The following is a 17676-nucleotide window of genomic DNA, read 5'->3' on the forward strand; positions in this document are numbered from 1 at the left end:
CCCCCTATTTTTAAAAAATGGACAGATACTGTTTCACGTCCGAAATACCTACAACCGAGCCAAGTCAGCACACGGCAAAGAAGCGCAACAGGTTTCTAGAAAATTCCCCAAGAAGCCTCGGCGAAAACGCACTTTTACAGCTTGCAGTCGAAGAAGTTAACAAATAATAATAATAATAATAATAATAATAATAATAATATTTATACTTTTTAAAATTATAATTTAAATAAAAAAGGAATTTATTAGAAATTCAAATCAAAAGGCAAGACATACAATAGAAATATGTAAAAAGTATAATTTCTAATTTACAGTTGTGAATTCCTCTGGCTGTGGAGTGTCTATTTCTGTATTTTAATATTCTGTCTCCTTTTTTTGTAGTTCTGGCGTTTAAATACTCATACTTACACATATCGCAAAACGCTCTTCTTCCGGGAGGGGGAAGGGAATTATTTTTACTACTCTCACGATTCAACTTCCTTCTTCGTCTTCCGCCGGAGGAGGAAGAACCAGCCCAGCCATGAGATTCATACACGCGTTAATATCGCTAAACCTCAGTTTTCAGTTTGCTCGTCAACTCAGTGCCCATCGCCGCCTGATGAGGGCGCTACAGTACACAGCTTTGAGGCGTTGCCAAATTGACCGGATTTTGCATGAATGTGAAAGAACGCGTACTTTGAACTGGGACAGACGATATGAAATACAGTATTTATTAGCATAAAGCTTTGAATAAACAGAGAGAAGGTTTGGCAGGTTTTCCTGCGTTTACTCCGCCCGTTTCGAGTCGAGCATGAAGGAGCGCGACGTGTCGCTACTTTTGTGCAGGGAGGGACGAGAAGAAATTCAATTTCATCAAGCTGCGAGCGGAGAATGACAAATTCTCCTGAAAAATGATCTGCCGACATAAAGACAGCATTCTGAGCCTGAGCCGTGCGCCCAGCGAGTGACGTCACACGGGAACGGGGACACGGCCATGGACGTACTGTAGAGAACAGAAAAGAGTCTTACGGATATCCGTGCACACAGCACAGAGTAGAGACTGCCCTACAAGTCTGCTACAGTTTCCCAGGTGAGGCTGCACACTGGTGGTGGTGGAGGGGATCCCCACTACCTGTAAAGCGCTTTGAGTGGAGTGTCCAGAAAAGCGCTTTATAAGTGTAAGCAATTATTATTATTATTATTATATGCAGTATACAGTAGATACACATGGTACTATACAGTACATGAAAGGGGGTGGTTTTGTTATAGACAGATGGTTTTCATCCTGTTCCTTGAAGTTGATCTAAACAGCTTCTTAAGGAGAAAACAAAATACTGCTGGCTTTAGAAAGAGTTCTTCTCATACTTTAACAGACCTTGAGCCCTTTAGGGTGACTGGCAGGACGCAGCTAAAGGAACATTTTCCAGGGAGTATTACAGACATTCCCCGAAGGAATGAAGCACTATTACCCTGAACATGTATATGTGTCCCACTTCAATTAGGTGAATATGAACTGCCTTCATATGGATTCATATGGATTCTTAAAAAAGGGATTTAAGAAGAAAGTGATTGTGTTTACTGTGTCGGTAAAGGAATCAAGACCCAACATACACACCTGACCCTGCAGGCAGATCAGGGCTATAACAGGAAGAAATCAATTGCTTAACGAACCGCTAATTGCTCAGTGAAGAAGTAGTGGAAGTCGCACTGTGATTCCATAGGGACAGTACAGCTGGGGATGAGATGAAGGGAATACGTGGAGCAGATAAAACGAGTACAATCCCTTTTATACAGTGCTTAAACTACACCTTTATATTTCTTTCAGTTGTGTGTTTTATGAGGTGATTCAATAACGATGTTAAAGAGAACAAAATGAGGAACAGTGACATTTATTTTTGCTGTATTTTATTGAAATTCAGCTGTGCAGCAGTTTTCCAGTGTCACTATGCTGTAGGACAGAAGGGACAGCGATGACCTTGTCCGGTTTACTGACTCACAGACGGGCTGGGTCTCCGAACTGTCCAGTTGGTCCTGTTGCCGTGTTGAACATGCTGCACAGTGGACAATGGTCACCACTATGTGCTGCCTGTCCAGCCCAGCGGTCACCTCCTGCAGACCCCGGAGCTGTGCCGGAGAGGCCTGTTAGCGGTCACTGCGATCCTCAGCGGTCTTTTCGGCGGTCTTCCTCAGAGCCGGCAGATCTCCGTGTTCCCAGGTCAAGAAGGAAGCTGGAGAGGCTGGAGAGGCAGATAGCTGTCAATCCCCCAATCAGGGCTCCCAGTGCCGCCCCTGCCACCCCTGCCTGTTCCCTGGGCACTGCGGCAGCCCCTACCGCCATCCCTGCCAGCACTGAGACCAGGTGGATCAGCATCCACCTGCCCACAGCGCGTGGTGAGGTCATGGGATTGTAGGCCCCGCCGTTCTCCTCCACCAGCTGCTCCACCGTCTCCAAGAGCCCCCTGACCTGAGAGCCGTCTCCCCTGTCAGTGTTGTTGAAGAGGTGACACCTGTTCCCACATTTCTGAATGATGCTCTGCAGGTTCCCATCCTGCTGGACAAACTCCTGGAGACTCCTGCCTCTCAGCCTGTCTCCGTGAGTGAAGAGGACCACCGTGTGCCGGCTCACCCCCTCTCCCAGCAGCTCCTGCAGGGTCTCCACTGCTCTCTGCTCCTGCTGGGAGAAGCGGCCCAGCTGGATGACCAGGAGGACAGCGTGGGGTCCAGGGCCCGACAGCGGGACAGCTCTCTGGATCTCTCCTCTCAGATCCTTGTCAGAGAGCTCAGTGTTGAACAGGCCTGGGGTGTCGACCACAGTGACTCTTCTCCCACACACCTCTCCCTGTGCCTCCTGGCTGCTCAGAGTGAGTGAGGAGGGGCTGGTCTCTGATGTGAACTCCTCTCTGCCCAGGATGGTGTTTCCTGCTGCACTCTTCCCCACTCCGCTGAGCCCAACCAGCACTACTCTGAGAGGGTCTGAGGCCACTGAAAAACAGGCCGTTTACAATGAGTCAAATTCATGCAGAGAACTGGGACACACCGTGAATACAGGGTCAAAGAAAAACAGGAGGCACTTCTTTACACAAAGGGTGGTGAGAGAGTGGAACAAGCTGCCCAGGGAAGATAGTGAAACTGACATCTTTCAGGAAACAGCTGGTCAGATCAAAGCGCTGCTGACTGTCCTTCAGTCAGATCACTGGACTGGCTCGAATCCAGCTGTGCCTCCAGAGGAGCTGGGGTGTCAGCTCCAACAACAGGGCTGAGTAGCTTGTTCCACAGCACTCTGGGTAGAAAAAAGGCGCTAAAGTCCTACACGTTAAAATGTGTTCGAAGGCATTTGGGAATGACATTCAACTTTCATTCCTCACCAAGTTTTTATGCGATTGTTAACGCGTCACAGTTGAGCTCAGCTCAATCTTTCTGTACTCTCTCTTTACAGCTTGAACACACTTTTCCAAGACAAAGCTGCTGTCGGTCGACCCGAGCTAGAGATCCGACCCTGCAGTCTGACTTTGAACGTGTGTTTTTGTGTAGTACGCTGTGGAGTCTAACCAGAAATGCGGCTCCAACTAGTCAACTCGCGTATCGCGACATAAAGACATAAGAGAGACATCAGGAGAGAGGCCGGTTTGGTAAAGTAATAGACGGGACATTAATCCACTCTAGATTAAACGATGGACCATGCCGATATTACATTCAGTCTGTCTTTTAGAAATATGCAGTGCACATAAGAAGAACGCGCGTTCCTAAACGAGCCTTTTCATCTGCATGTCTAATCGTGTTCTTACAGCGGTCACCGTTTTATTTTCAATAGCGCCATTAACACCCGGTCCGCTCAGAGCGCAGGTTGAGGAGAGAAGCCAGACTCTCACCCGCGGTCATCTTCACGCCTCAGTTGCTGGACTCCGGGACTCCCGTCTTGAACCGGTGTGTGTGTGTGTTTCTGCGGTTCGGGTGCTGGACTGGAACCTTGGTGAAAACGGTGTTAATCCTCTTCGCTGAACACCAGCCCCTGAGCAAAGTCCCGTCACAGCCGATCTCCCGACAGAAACCCGGGAGCGATTTTAAAAAGACGGTAAATAAGAAATAAAAACGGCTCCGGCTCCAGGCAGCAGCGCACTGTCTGTTCTTCTGGGGTTTCAGAATCGCGAAATAAAAACGGCTTTTGCTTTCGTTTTTAAAGACGACCGCGGAGACGCCCGAAAGTTGCGTTTCTTCTTTTCACCCTTCAGCGTTTAATTCAACGTTTACTTACTCCTTCCCTGAAAACCCAGTGCAGAAGAACCAGCAAGCCCAGCTCCCCGGTTCCGGACCAGATACTGGACCGGGCCGCTTCCGACCACACCTGCCAGCCGCCCGGTACCGGTCGGATCTGCCACCGCCACCAGGGGGCGCCAGTGAGCGGACAGGGTGTCGCACCGGGCTCCACAGCACGCGTGGGAAGGCAGTTCTTGGGAAGATGTACAATCGCTCTGTCGTTCCTCAATATCCGCTGGGAAGACCTTCATAACTTTCTTAGCCAGCTCCATTTTGTTTGTTTTTTTTTCTTCGGCACCACTCTAGTTCCCTACCCCTGTGTGTTATCGTGTCTTATTACGTACCAGTCACTTATTCACCTTAAAATAATGACTTTTTGCACCAACCCTTGTTATCACACTGTACTTTTGTACGTTTTTGGACTGGTTAGTGTTATTTGGTATTTTGTGGAATAAGGACTGGATTGAGAGATTTGGATAGTTTTTTTCACGCAAGGTAGTTATGGCTACTTTCGATTTGCGAACGTTTGTGGAGGAACCTTCCTCTGAGCAGCTGGACAGGTGTAGGAAGGACGATTTGCTCCAAGTTGCCGATCGCTTCCGGATTCAGGCATCGGAGAAGGAACATCAAGAGAGCCGTGATGGATAGGTGGAGGAGTTAGAGGTCGTTGCACTAGCAAGCGAGGACGCCGGTTCTCCTGGGGCCGGTGCTAACCCTGCTATGGTTGTAGAAGAACAGGACCAGGTGCCGGGGGTGGCTGAGGTCAAGGCCACCTTGCCTCCCTTTGATCCGTTCTCTCCCGTCTCCACTGGGTCAAAAAGAGAGACTCGCCTGAAAGTTCGTCCGGCCCGCTTGCACATGGGGGCGCAGGAAAGAGCCCAGGAGCACTAGGCAGAATTTGAATTGCGCCTTGCAAATCGTAAGATGGAGATCGAGGCGGAGAAAGACGTTAAGCTCCGACAGCTTGAGCTAGAAGCTAGAGGGAACGCTCCTGCTGCGCAGCCGCCCCACTCCGAGGCCTCTAGCGTGTCTCTTGTGCACGATCCTCTCTCGACCACCCTCGATGTAAGTAAGCACAGTGCTTTAGTTCCTGTGTTCAGGGAGACGGAAGCTGACTCGTACTTTGGTGCATTCGGGCGTTTCTACATCGCTTTGCTGGCCTGAGAAGGTCTGGTCAGTGTAGGTTAGTGGGCAAAGCTCAGGAAGTTTGCTCTACACTTTCTTTAGAAGAAAGATTGCACTATGATACTGTGAAGGCTGCAATCCTACATGCATACAAACTGGTTCCTGAGGCGTATAGATAAAGATTTCGAAACCACCAGAAAGTGTTGAGCCACACTTCCGTTGAATTTGCTAGAGAGAAGGGCGTTCTCTTTGATAAGTGAATGATTTTAACTCGTTATGTGAGTTAGTCTTGCTGGAGGAGTTTAAAGGTTGTTTACCTGAACGTGTGGTTGTGTATCTGAACGAACAAAGTAACTTCTTTAACGCAAGCTGCTGTTTTGGCAGATGAGTTTGTGCTCATGCACAGAAACGTTTTCATGTCTGTGTCTGCGGAGAAGACTGTCTACCCCAGTTCACAAGCTCGGTCTCCCCCAGTAAAAACTAGTCCCCCACGTCCTAAAGAGGAGCGTGAATGTTTTTACTGCCACAATAAAAGGTCATGTTATTGCTGATTGCATGTCTTTGAACCGTAAGCAGCAGCAGCAACAATCTTAGCGTGCTGGGTTTGTTAAGACTGTTTCCCATTCTGCTATTCCTTCATCCAGCGAAAACAATCCCCCTGACTCTAGTTATGAACCATTTATTATGGAAGGATTGGTTTCGCTAACAGGTAGACCAGAAAATAATTCAAATCCTAAGAGATACAGGCGCAGCCCGGTCCCAGACTGTTGCGGACGCACTGCCCTTGTCTGATCAGTCTTTCTGTGGTTCCAGTGTATTAGTTCAAGGCATCGAAATGGGTTTTATGAAAGTGCCTTTACACCGTGTACAATACCCCACAAACCTGAGAAAACAGCTCACGTCTCGTTTTTGTGTAGTTAAAGCTTCTCATTTCACAGGCTGTGGTACAGTATGTGTTTTTCAGAGAGGAAATCGAGCATCCTGAGACGAGCAAACAGAAACCCCTAACTGCACTGCATGAGCCAAACAGCACGTACCCAGACCTGGTCTCTCGCACGCAGCACCAGAGTTCGTTCTCAGTGTCTGTTCTCTTTCTTCTGCACCTGTTTTGAAAGTTTAGTTTCTTTAAGTCAGGCAAGTCTTTCAGTATCTGGAAAACGGAGTATTTAATCCTAGTTCAGGAGGGGAGCTGCGTCAGCATGCGCAGACTGCAAAGGAACAAGTAAGAGGTTTATTCCCTGCTGAAAAGAGAAGAAAAAAACACAACACTTCAAATCCATATATTGTTAATACTAGATTAGTAGTACTAGACTGAAAGGAAAAATTAGATTTCTCTTTTACTGAAGATGTATATTTAAAATGTTATATTGTTTTATATTTTATGTGTCCCAAGTTTATATTTTTCAGGCACACTTTGAGATTTGTAGCCTTACTATATTATACTTTTCTGTGTTTATTGCAACAGAAAATTACAGGTGTGTCTAGAAGTGTCAGTCTTACAGGCATGTCTGACCCAATGTAGTGTGTCTGAGACTGTCACTCCTGCTGTGGGTGTGTCTGATACAGTGTCACTCCTGCTGTGAGGGTCTGATACAGTGTCACTCCTGCTGTGAGTGTCTGATACAGTGTCACTCCTGCTGTGAGTGTGTCTGATACAGTATCACTCCTGCAGTGGGCGTGTCTGATACAGTATCACTCCTGCTGTGAGTGAGTCTGATACAGTGTCACTCCTGCTGTGGGCGTCTGATACAGTATCACTCCTGTGAGTGTCTGATACAGTATCACTCCTGCTGTGAGTGAGTCTGATACAGTGTCACTCCTGCTGTGGGCGTCTGATACAGTATCACTCCTGTGAGTGTCTGATACAGTATCACTCCTGCTGTGAGTGAGTCTGATACAGTATCACTCCTGCAGTTGGTGTGTCTGATACAGTGTCACTCCTGCTGTGAGTGAGTCTGATACAGTGTCACTCCTGCTGTGGGTGTGTCTCATACAGTATCACTCCTGTGAGTGTCTGATACAGTGTCACTCCTGCTGTGAGTGTCTGATACAGTGTCACTCCTGTTGTGAGTGTGTTTGATACAGTGTCACTCCTGCTGTGAGTGTGTTTGATACAGTGTCACTCCTGTTGTGAGTGTGTTTGATACAGTATCACTCCTGCTGTGAGTGTGTTTGATACAGTGTCACTCCTGTTGTGAGTGTGTTTGATACAGTATCACTCCTGCTGTGAGTGAGTCTGATACAGTGTCACTCCTGCTGTGAGTGTGTTTGATACAGTATCACTCCTGCTGTGAGTGAGTCTGATACAGTGTCACTCCTGCTGTGAGTGTCTGATACAGTGTCACTCCTGCTGTGAGTGTGTCTGATACAGTGTCACTCCTGCTGTGAGTGTGTCTGAGACTGTGTCACTCCTGCTGTGAGTGAGTCTGATACAGTATCACTCCTGCAGTGGGAGTGTCTGAGACTGTGTCACTCCTGCTGAGCGCAGGCTGTGTGCAGCTCTGTGTGCTCTTGTAGACGGGTATTTCAAACACTCAGAAGGTGGTGGAAACAATATCCCTGAAGTCAGGTATTTGTCACACTCAGGAGTAACAGAAGAAACAACTTCAATAAGTCTAAACCTGCAAGCAGGTCGAATAAGTCCTCAGTTACTGTAGCACTGGAGATGCAGAGCTCAGCTGGAAAGTAAACCAGCAGAGAGTGTTTGTACAGGTCCGCCGATCTAGAATATAATCCCTGAGACGCAGGAGCCATCCGAACCAAATGACTCAACAGCTGCCCTTGCTCCTGGTCACAGGACCACACTAACAGGTGGATCACTAGTTGAACATTAATTCATCCCTGCTTTCCTCAGAGAGGAGCTCTGGGGACTGGCTGTGAGCTCCTGTCTTCTGCACGTCACTGACACACAGACGTCCGGTAGATCTGCTCTGGAACAAGCAGGTACAGCCCTGGGCTCCTGAGAGACTGCGGTCCTGAGAGACTGCGGTCCTGAGAGACTGCGGTCCTGAGAGACTGGGCTCCTGAGAGACGGCGCTCCTGAGAGACGGCGCTCCTGAGAGACGGCAGGCTGGCCGTGTACAAGAGTCACTCAAGACTGGGGAGACTGGGGCTGCTGTCAGGCTGCTGTCTTTCCCTTGAAAGCTCAATATGAACTTGTACACAAACTTGACCTCTGATGGCGTTAATCAGTGAGGAGATGACACAGTGTAGACAAAAAGAGGTTTATTTTAAGGTTTCAGACAAACAGAAAAAGACTCAAAGGCCGTCAGTTGTCCATTGTCCTCCATTTGTCCATTGTCCATTTGTCCATTGTCCTCCATTTCACCAAGACAGTTTGTTTACTTCTGGTTTAGCTCAGTGCTTGATAACAAGTCAGCAAGCAAATATATGTATTAAACAAAAATAAAACAGTAAAATCTCTGTGTGCAGATGATTCTTGGGTTAGTAACGCACTGACAACACCTTTAATGCCAAGCTCTTAACAGGTAGGTCAGATTTACTGGTAATTACAAAATATAAAAATGACTAAATTGCAAGAAAAAAGCAAACATTTTGTATTTTACAATTTAAAGGAGAACTGCAGTGTTGTTATGATGAATCGGCAGTGATGAGTGTGTTTCAAACCACAATGAAATTACTATGTGTGTTCATGTGTACAACCTCTAGTTTGTATCACAAAATAGATGAAGTTTCAGTGTGTGTGTAGTTCCCTTGTGTGCGATTTAGAACAAAGCAACAAAACTTCTGGTGACACAAAAGTAGGCCAGTTAAATTGTAAACATGGTTTACACTAAACAACTTTTGCTGCTATATTACTCTTAAATATTTTCATGAAACCGACACGTCCAAGGCAATGTGTTTTTAGATACTTTATCTAAGTATTTTAAAAAAGAGCCTGCCAACCAACTAAAACACACTCCTGTTCATTTTCAAGTTTTGCAGAAGTGCTCTATCCTTTACACTGGTGGTTATTCTATGGCAAATCTTTAGCTAAAAGAAATAATCTAGCAGGATGTATATTCATGGAGGAGTGGCTGTGCTGTAGTCGATTTAAATGAACAGCTGATTTGAATGAGTTCAGCTGTAACCAATTCAACATATCAACTTCAAGACTACTGTAGTTTTACTGGCAAATACTACTTGTCTACTCAGCATTCAGATCACGTTCAAACATTTCCTGGGTGAAATGTCTCTGCACAACCTGTACTTATTCGCTCGTCCATCACGCTGAATCAAGTTGAGAAACTTGTCGATGGGACCAACGTCAGTGCCCATGTTTATTACCCATCTCCTGGCTAGCTGAGTTTCACCTGGAAAAGGAAACAGGCTGACTTTCTGCTGATCTGGTCTTCTGTTTTGTGTGTCATGTTCTGAACAGCCAACTGCTTGACAGTGAGGCATTGTTTAAAATATATACATGAGTTTAAAAACACAAAAAAAGAATTAACATACAGTAGTTAGGAGACCATGTTTCCGTACAGTGAGTAGTGAGCAGGAAGGGCTGCTTTCACATCACAATTCACGCAAACTCTCGCTCTCGCCTGTGGTCCAACCAGCAGTTTCTCGTCTCTCTGCAACAACTTGGCAACTATACAGTTCTTGCACAGAGCTCAGGATTTTACACTCAGTTTGAATTTTGTAACCTTTGCGGTTGAGAATTAATACTCCTGAGAAAGTAGTACTGCAGTTCCCCTTTAATAAATAATAATAGTAACTCTGTGAGAGTGTGGCTCTGTGTCTCTGTCTCCTCTCACTGCACTCTGCACTTCTCTGCTACTTCTTTCAGTTTCTCTCTGTTGGCTATCACAGCTCCTGATGCTGTCCCTGCAGCCAGTCCTGCTGCTGCTCCTACTGCTATTCCTACTGGCCCCCCCAGTATTCCCACTGCTGCTCCTATTTCTAATCCTGCTGCTACTGCTGCTCCTATCCCTGCTGCTCCTACTCCTGCACCAGTCACAATACCCAGTCTCCGCAGAAATGAGTTGTTTCTCTCTGCTTGCTTTCTGGCTTTTTTCTCTTCTTCTCTCCAGATCTCTCTCTTCTTCTTCTCCAGCTCCTCTCCCCTGTATTCCCTCTCCAGCTCCTCCTCCTGTCTGCGGATCTCCGGCTCTCGCTCCCTCAGGATCCTCTCCTGTTCCTCCCTGATCGCTCTCTCAGCCTTTGGATACATGTCATTGGTGAAACAGCCTCCTCCATTCCACACCACCATCTCCTCTATCTTCTCCAGCAGCTCTGTCACCTGACTGCGGTCCTCTGGATTCTCATTGTTAAACACACGATAACGATTCCCACTGCACTGTCTGACAAACTGCTCAAGATCATCACTCTTCCTGAGAAAATCCTCAATACTTCTACCCCTCAGTCGATCCCCCTGTGTGAACAGCACTATGGTGTAATCTGCTGCTCTCTGTCCAAAGGTCTTCTGGATCAGCTTCACTGTCTCCTTCTCCTCCTGTGTGAATCTGCCCAGCTGGATCACCACCAGGAACACATGGGGTCCCGGGGAGGTCAGAGAGACACAGGTCACGATCTCACGTATGACTTCATCATTGGAGAGATCTGTGTCAAACAGGCCTGGAGTGTCGATCACAGCAACACTCCTCCCTAACACCTCTCCTGTCCCCTTCTCACACTGCTGTGTTACTGTGGAGGGAGAGAGCTCTGATCTGAACTCCTCTCTGCCCAGGATGGTGTTTCCTACTGCACTCTTCCCCACTCCAGTCTTCCCCACCAGCAGGATCCTGATCTCTGTTGAATCTTCCTCTCCTGCTGAATAACAAGTAAACTGTGGTTGTGTATTTGATGTTATTCAAACAACAGTCTTAGATGATACATAACTCTTCAAAGTTAATCAGTGTATTGGAATGTAGGAGCTGGGTTTTCACTCACTTTTGTTTCCCTAGAAAAGAGGCTACTTATGAAACAGACTGAGTCATGTGTTGTCCCATCATTGGTATATTTAACACAATGTGTGGAAACGGTTAAAAAGACAACATGTTGTGATACATATTATTCTATAATAATAGAATTTAAACCTAGGAATGTTTTTTGAAAATTTCATAACATGCCTGTAAGACCTCATCAGATATGTTAGCGATCGTTCTGATAAAAATAAGGACCCTGTGCGGGGCACACGTTGGTGATTCCCCTGCGCTGCTGCAATGTTGCAAGAACGCAAGTCCTCATAATCGAAGAACCAACGGGCAGGCGAAAATCAAAACCAGATCAAAACGAAAGAGGGAGCGATAGTCAGGGAAAAGAGGAGGGTTACAGTAGTGATGGGAGTGAAAGGCAATAGGAAGATTAGTTGCGGTGTGGGTGTGTGAGCGGGTGTGCGTGGGAATGTGACGGCGTTTGTGAGAGCGTGTGGAATGCGTGACAATATAATTGTAAATAATGTGTACAAGTTGGATTTCTGCAGAAAATATATTTCTGATGTCAATCCAGGGAAGAGGAACTACATGCATTCCTTGGCGGTAGGGAGCATCCGACAGCGACAGTCTGAAGGAACTGAGTCTCTTCAGTCTGAAGGGAGTGTCCCACACTGACAGGCTGGAGGAACAGAGTCTCTTTAGTATGAAGGGAGTGTCCCACACTGACAGGCTGAAGGAACTGAGTCTCTTCAGTCTGAAGGGAGCGTCCCACACTGACAGGCTGGAGGAACTGAATCTCTTTAGTATGAAAATGTGCTCCATAAGGCTCCAGTCTCCCTCTACCCGTCCCCCTGACAGATTTTATCCTACTGCTTCAGGATCTCAGGCTGCAGCTACAGTCCATCGTCATTCTCTCACTCCTCATTTGCACCACCAAATTCTCGAAGGTAAAGATGTCAATCTCATTTCTCTCTTCTTACCCAGCTCTGAGTTTATTGATCACAGAGTACTGGAATGTGGAGATCGTGCTGTTACTCTTAAATCCCACGATTCGCTTCTTCTTAAACATTTGACCCGTGGCGAATATGTTTATTTCTTCCCTTGGCATTCCCTTGTCTCCCCAGACAACTATAGGTCCTCACGCCACTGTGTGTGTAACTGTATCCAATGAGACATCCAAAAATTCCAGAGTGGCGAGAGCACCTATAGTTTTCTGAGAAGATTCAAGCCCCGGTTGCCCAGGCTGGGGAGGGGGGTCCCACTGGGGAACTTGGGGTATAATTAGGACACAACAACAGATTACTGTAATTTATCCATGTATCACTAAGTAGCGGTACCATTAATATTTCTCAATCAAATATTCCGTTGGGTCATCTCCCTGCCCACCTCCATTTTGCAAAAAAAATATTGATTTGAAACCTTTTGTGTCATCCAATGAATAAAATGCTGATATTCAAACTTTTGAAATACATGCATTGACAGGCTTATTGTTATGATACATGTTTTTTCTCACAGAACATGAGCTTCTACCATTATTTCTATTCGTCACTGGTCAAACTGATCACGTTGTCTTGACTGGTTGTATCAGCTTGGCTACCAGCCATTGTCCCACTGCGGAGGAGTAAAATACCTATTTGCATTCTAGGTTATTTTGTGCAATTTGTGTTATTTAACTGCATTCTTTGTAGTAGTGCTTGTTTCCAGGTGGGCATTGGTCAAGTCTGTTCTGCGCATAACGTAGGAATGAGCTTTGTGTTTGTTGAGAAGACCGTCTGTGGCGGTGTTAAAAGTTTTTGAAGAGGCCGAAATTCGATAGTGGCTTCTGTACATGCGTTTGTAGGGCCAAGTTGGTTTTTTGCAACCGTAAAAATAAATTACTCTAGTTTTGAATCTAGCCCGTCTTAAGTTCTGTTTTTGTACAATGTTTTGAACATGGGTGTTGCAGGTATTTTTGATGCGCAGAGGTTTCGTGGCTTACTATCCCAATACTGACCCCATGTTGTGTTTTGTGTGGGAGCAAGCCCAGTTTCTGTGTACTGGATGTTTCCTTTTCGTTCTCTTGGTCCTGAATAGTTTATTACCGACTTTTCAGTAAGCTTCCTAGTCTGCAGACCTTGATATGCCAGATGATTGATCTGACATCAATTTTCTCTATTAGCTGACTTTCCAGGGCCTAGTTTTAACTGTACTGACCAGGAATGTACTGTAGGTACAGTATATTGAGATGGCTGTGACTGTAAAGTATATTAGTTATTTATAGCACCAGTTCAATACTGGTGGGGAGTGGAGCTGTATTGGGGTGTAATTACATCTTATGGACACCGTCTGGTAAAATTTTTGGGAAAAAATGTACATTTCATGTTTGATTCAAGATATAAAATGAGGAATACAGAAAGAAAAATACAAGAATTCATTCACATGAATCTAAAAGATATTGATTTAAACAGTAATCGTCTGCAGGTTTCTTCCAAGCATCAAGATAATTATTGGGCTGATCTGATTTTACTTTGTATTTGAACTTTTTTTATTTGTTTTTCTTACTGTATTATGGGGTATTTATATATCAGCTGTTTCTATTTACCAAGTTCAGGAGCTCTTGATGCATAACTTTAACACAAATAGCATATCACTTAGTAATGTATGATGACTCCATCTTGGAACACACACTCACAAAACATGTCAGTCGTGAAAGTAAAACTATTGTTTTAGGTTTCTACTCTACTTACCATAACAGAAGTTTAATTCACTGCCACCAGCTGTGAAGAGTATAAGAAGTATTGTGGTTCAGAACAAACACAGCACAAGCAACTGTCACAGAATATAATGCGATAGTGTCTACACCAAGATGCAGGAAATACAGAAGTGGGAGAGACTGGGGTCTGAACTATTTGTACTGCTTCTACTACTGCTGGTAGTTTTAATTTTCTAAACAATTTCATTAAAAAAAATGACAGCAAATACAAAACTACATTTTTAAATTAAAATATTTCAAAAACGTTTTAATCTTAATACTTTTATGGGATATCATTTTACATTGACTTGTTCGCACAGTGGCTGGTGCCTTCTGTGTGACATTTATTCCTGCTCGTGTTATGAAGACTGGTAGTGACAGAATCCTCATGCTATATCCAGTGTACATGGTGAAAACAGCAGAGCAGAACTGACTGTCTTCATATGATGGAAGAAACGGGCACATTTGTCCTGTTCTGCAGATAGTTATTTCTTAAGCAATTAAAAATAATCCTATCTCCTTTAGTGTAGTCATGTTTTTTTGCACTTTCCTAACTCTTGCATTGGGAAGATGCCCTCAGTAATTTGTGTGCTTGACAGAAATAGACTATTAGTCTCTTTGCTTAATTTGTAATCTTAGAAATAACGGCAAGACCGACTCACCCAGTAGAGGAATTCTATCACTCATGACTGCAGGGTGTCGACGTGCTCAGGGTGTCAGTGTGCTGCTGCTGCCTGTGTCTCAACACTGTGGAGAGTTACCTCCCCTCTGTCTTTATACCTGAACCTCTGAGAGCCCTGAACACACCCGCTGGCACACCGAGGCCAATGGAAACAGACTAAACAGACTCACCAAGGCGTGTGTAACGTCCGCTCATGTCTCCAGCTCTTGTGCTGATCAGTCAGAGTGCTGCTGCTGCCTGTGTCTGTTTCAGCTGTGTGAGACTGTCCTTCTGCTCTCACGCCCTGAACCAGCGATAAACACACCCTCTGACACAGCCGCAGTGTTCAGCAGTGTCTCCTGGACTCACACAGCAGCAGTTACACTGTGAAGGGGTACAGATTGATGAAAACCTGCTTCAGCTCTCTTGTACAGATGTACAGGTATTCATCTTAATCTAGAATACAATCTTACACTCCAGGCACAGGTACAAAAGTTCTGTTCTTTGAAGAACTCTAGTTGTAAAAAGATGATCTTCTTAAAAGTGGGGAAAAAAGCTTGAATTTTCTTCGCTGTTCCCTTTGCCTTAGTTTGTATCGTCTACAAAGCACCCAAGTTTATTGATGATGCCAGAAACTAGATTATTAATCTAAATCAGTGAGACTACAAGTACAGATTCCTCCACTAACTACTGTATATCACCCAGATTAAAAACAGTGCAGCAATAAGGGCAGGAACTTTTAAAGTACTGAAGTTCTTAACCTATTTATAGAATCTTCGGTTTCCATATCTTTCGGCTTCAGCACCTATTGGCAGTATAAAGGGATTAATTAATGACATCATACCCACCACTGCAGTTTACACCTGCAGCCTTCTTCGCACTTTAAAAAAACAAGAAAAAAGGGACTTGCACAAATAATAAATTAACGCTGTAGTCCTCATTAACCAGAAAAGCATCATCTGGAACAGGATGAACAGAACTCCCTTCCTTTCTTTGCCTCACTTGACCTTTTGCAATTCATTGTTTTTAATTGGACTCTGTTCTTTTTGTAAACTCTTTGTATAAAGTGCTTTTGTCTCTGTACATTTTCCCTGAATGATTTGTTAAACCATCGGGGTCACACCTTTCCTTTACTCTTCCCTGGGATACATCCATTCTGTCCTTAAGCAGAATATTTTAAGTGTTTAGATCACTTTTATATTGATTTCATATCTGTCCCTTTGCACTAAGGTCTCTTATTCTTTAAAATATTTCAGCTACCTTAACTGTCTTATTCTTTCTGGTTGCACGTCATAGGCTTACAAAAAGCAGGTTTAATCTGTTTTAATCTGTTAGTCAAACAAGCAACAGCAGAGCAGCGGTCCTAACAGAGCTTACAACACTTCTGCAAATCTAAGTACTGTACGCACCATTTTAACATCACCACAGTTTCTCAGTTATCTGAGAGGATGAAAGCCTCTTGTTTTATTTGAAGAGCTGATGAAAACACAGACGGGGTGATCTGTTAGCTCTCAAAATTCAGTACATGTAAAGCAGCCTGTATACTGGTTGTGAAGCTGATGAGCTGAGCTCACGTGGTCAGGAAGAGAACAAACAGGAAACCACAGCACTCAAGTCAGGTGAAGAACAAGCTCTGCAGCTGGTCTGCCTTCCTGTCTCTGCTGGTGCTGAAGGGTGAGTGCGATCATGAGCAGAAACTAGTTTGAAGACGCTGGCCGTTGTGGTAAAATCTGTAACCAACACGTTGATCTCCTTTTTCTTTGCATGAAAGAATGAAAGTATTAAATTCTCTTGTGAAAAAGGTAGAGAAATGAAATACATTTGAGAAATGTCAGTGCTTTATATCCACTAATAGACCAACAATACGGATCCTTTATAGGAATTTGTCCTCTGTTGCACTGTCCACACGATCAATATGTAGACTGGTGCACCCATTGTCCACACTGTCCTGTGTGAGACTGACACACCCACTGTCACACATTATTCTCTCTCATTATTGATACAGAAAAGGCTCTGTACAGGAAAGACATACTATAAAGTTTATTTCTTTGCTTTTATTTTATATTGATGTACCTATGAATCTGCAACTATTGCTCATCAACTGAGTTTTCTGAACTCTCTCACAAATAACCCTAAGACTTGCCTCCTGACTGTTCAATAATAGTGAGATTTTTGTCTGCGTTTTCTGCAATCTGCTTTGCACACCTGTACCTGTGTGCAAGTGTTTGTGTATTTAAGTGCATAAATTTTCATCCTCCTTCTCAACACCCATCCTCCACCTGTGCTTACCTTACGAATCGCGCGCTGCGTAGTTCCACCTTGACAAAGGGAAAAGGAGGGAAGTATCCTGTTGCTGTAGCCGCTCGGCCCGAGCGTGGGGGTGAGCAAGGAAGCCCAGATCTGCCTGCGGGGCAGAGTGGGACAGAGACAGGGGCTCCTGCCGTGAACGGGGAAAGAGGGGTGGGCAGGGGAGAGGCAAAACAGCAGAGAGAAACTGGGCCCTTATTGCAGCGGGAGGGAGAATGGAGCAGGAGAGTATGGAGAGGAAGAAAGAGGATGACTCTGCCAGGGGGTAGCCACTGCAGCTGAGGCTGAGGGCTTGGTGACATCAGGAAACCTGACAGAAAAACGCAGTCTGAAGCGCAGAGCTGCCGTCTTTGAGTGAAAGATTGAGGCTGGAGAGGCGAGAGGAACTCTGGTCCTGGATGAGCATGATGGTGAGCTTATGATAACACCAAATGCAAGATGCACCTGACTATGATGGAGAAATACTGAATGCTTGTATCAGAGTGATGTGCTACAGGGCGTGAGACTTGTACATGTGTAAATAGGCAAGTGCACTTTAGAATTTTTATTATAACTTTGTTAGAATTCACAACTAATAAGATCTGATGGGCAATTTGAAAGTGGGTAAAATCTGGCAATAACTGCTGACCACAGTATTTTGGCACAACTAGAATCTTTAAATGTTCACGACTGGCCATAGAATAATTCATTCAATACTCAAATAAAAATTTGTGAACCTTTTGGAATCATCTTTACTGATCAGCAGC

The 17676-nt window shown here is 45.0% G+C and overlaps 1 protein-coding gene across 2 annotated transcripts; it reads right to left on the minus strand.

Annotated features, from left to right (window-relative positions):
- Window positions 1-1864: 1864 nt before the first annotated feature.
- LOC148821523 (GTPase IMAP family member 7-like) lies at window positions 1865-14711 on the minus strand. 2 transcript variants are annotated; one of them, XM_088930933.1, is made up of 4 exons: window positions 14625-14711; window positions 13958-13987; window positions 10460-11127; window positions 1865-2947 (listed from the first exon to the last, which is right to left on the minus strand). In XM_088930933.1, the coding sequence occupies exons 1-4, from the start codon at window positions 14647-14649 to the stop codon at window positions 2138-2140; spliced, it is 1533 nt and encodes a 510-aa protein (XP_088787059.1). In that variant the 5' UTR covers window positions 14650-14711; the 3' UTR covers window positions 1865-2137. The 2 variants fall into 2 exon arrangements, with proteins under 2 accessions (XP_088787059.1, XP_088787058.1); XM_088930932.1 differs by lacking the exons at window positions 10460-11127; window positions 13958-13987; window positions 14625-14711 and adding an exon at window positions 3846-4357 and having other exon boundaries at window positions 1865-2958.
- Between the last annotated feature and the right edge of the window lie 2965 nt (window positions 14712-17676).

Source organism: Atractosteus spatula, chromosome 13, assembly GCF_055471065.1.
Source record: "Atractosteus spatula isolate fAtrSpa1 chromosome 13, fAtrSpa1.hap1, whole genome shotgun sequence".
In the NCBI taxonomy this organism is placed as follows: Eukaryota; Metazoa; Chordata; class Actinopteri; order Semionotiformes; family Lepisosteidae; genus Atractosteus; species Atractosteus spatula.

What these genes read in the sequence shown, in the direction of transcription:
- LOC148821523 (XM_088930933.1), bottom strand. Translation starts at nt 14,649, where the DNA reads ATGAGTGATAGAATTCCTCTACTGG. An exon ending in TGATAGAATTCCTCTACTGG is followed by an intron (nt 13,988 to 14,624) that starts GTGAGTCGGTCT and finishes TACTCTTCACAG; the next exon opens with CTGGTGGCAGTGAATTAAAC. An exon ending in TGAATTAAACTTCTGTTATG is followed by an intron (nt 11,128 to 13,957) that starts GTAAGTAGAGTA and finishes CTTGTTATTCAG; the next exon opens with CAGGAGAGGAAGATTCAACA.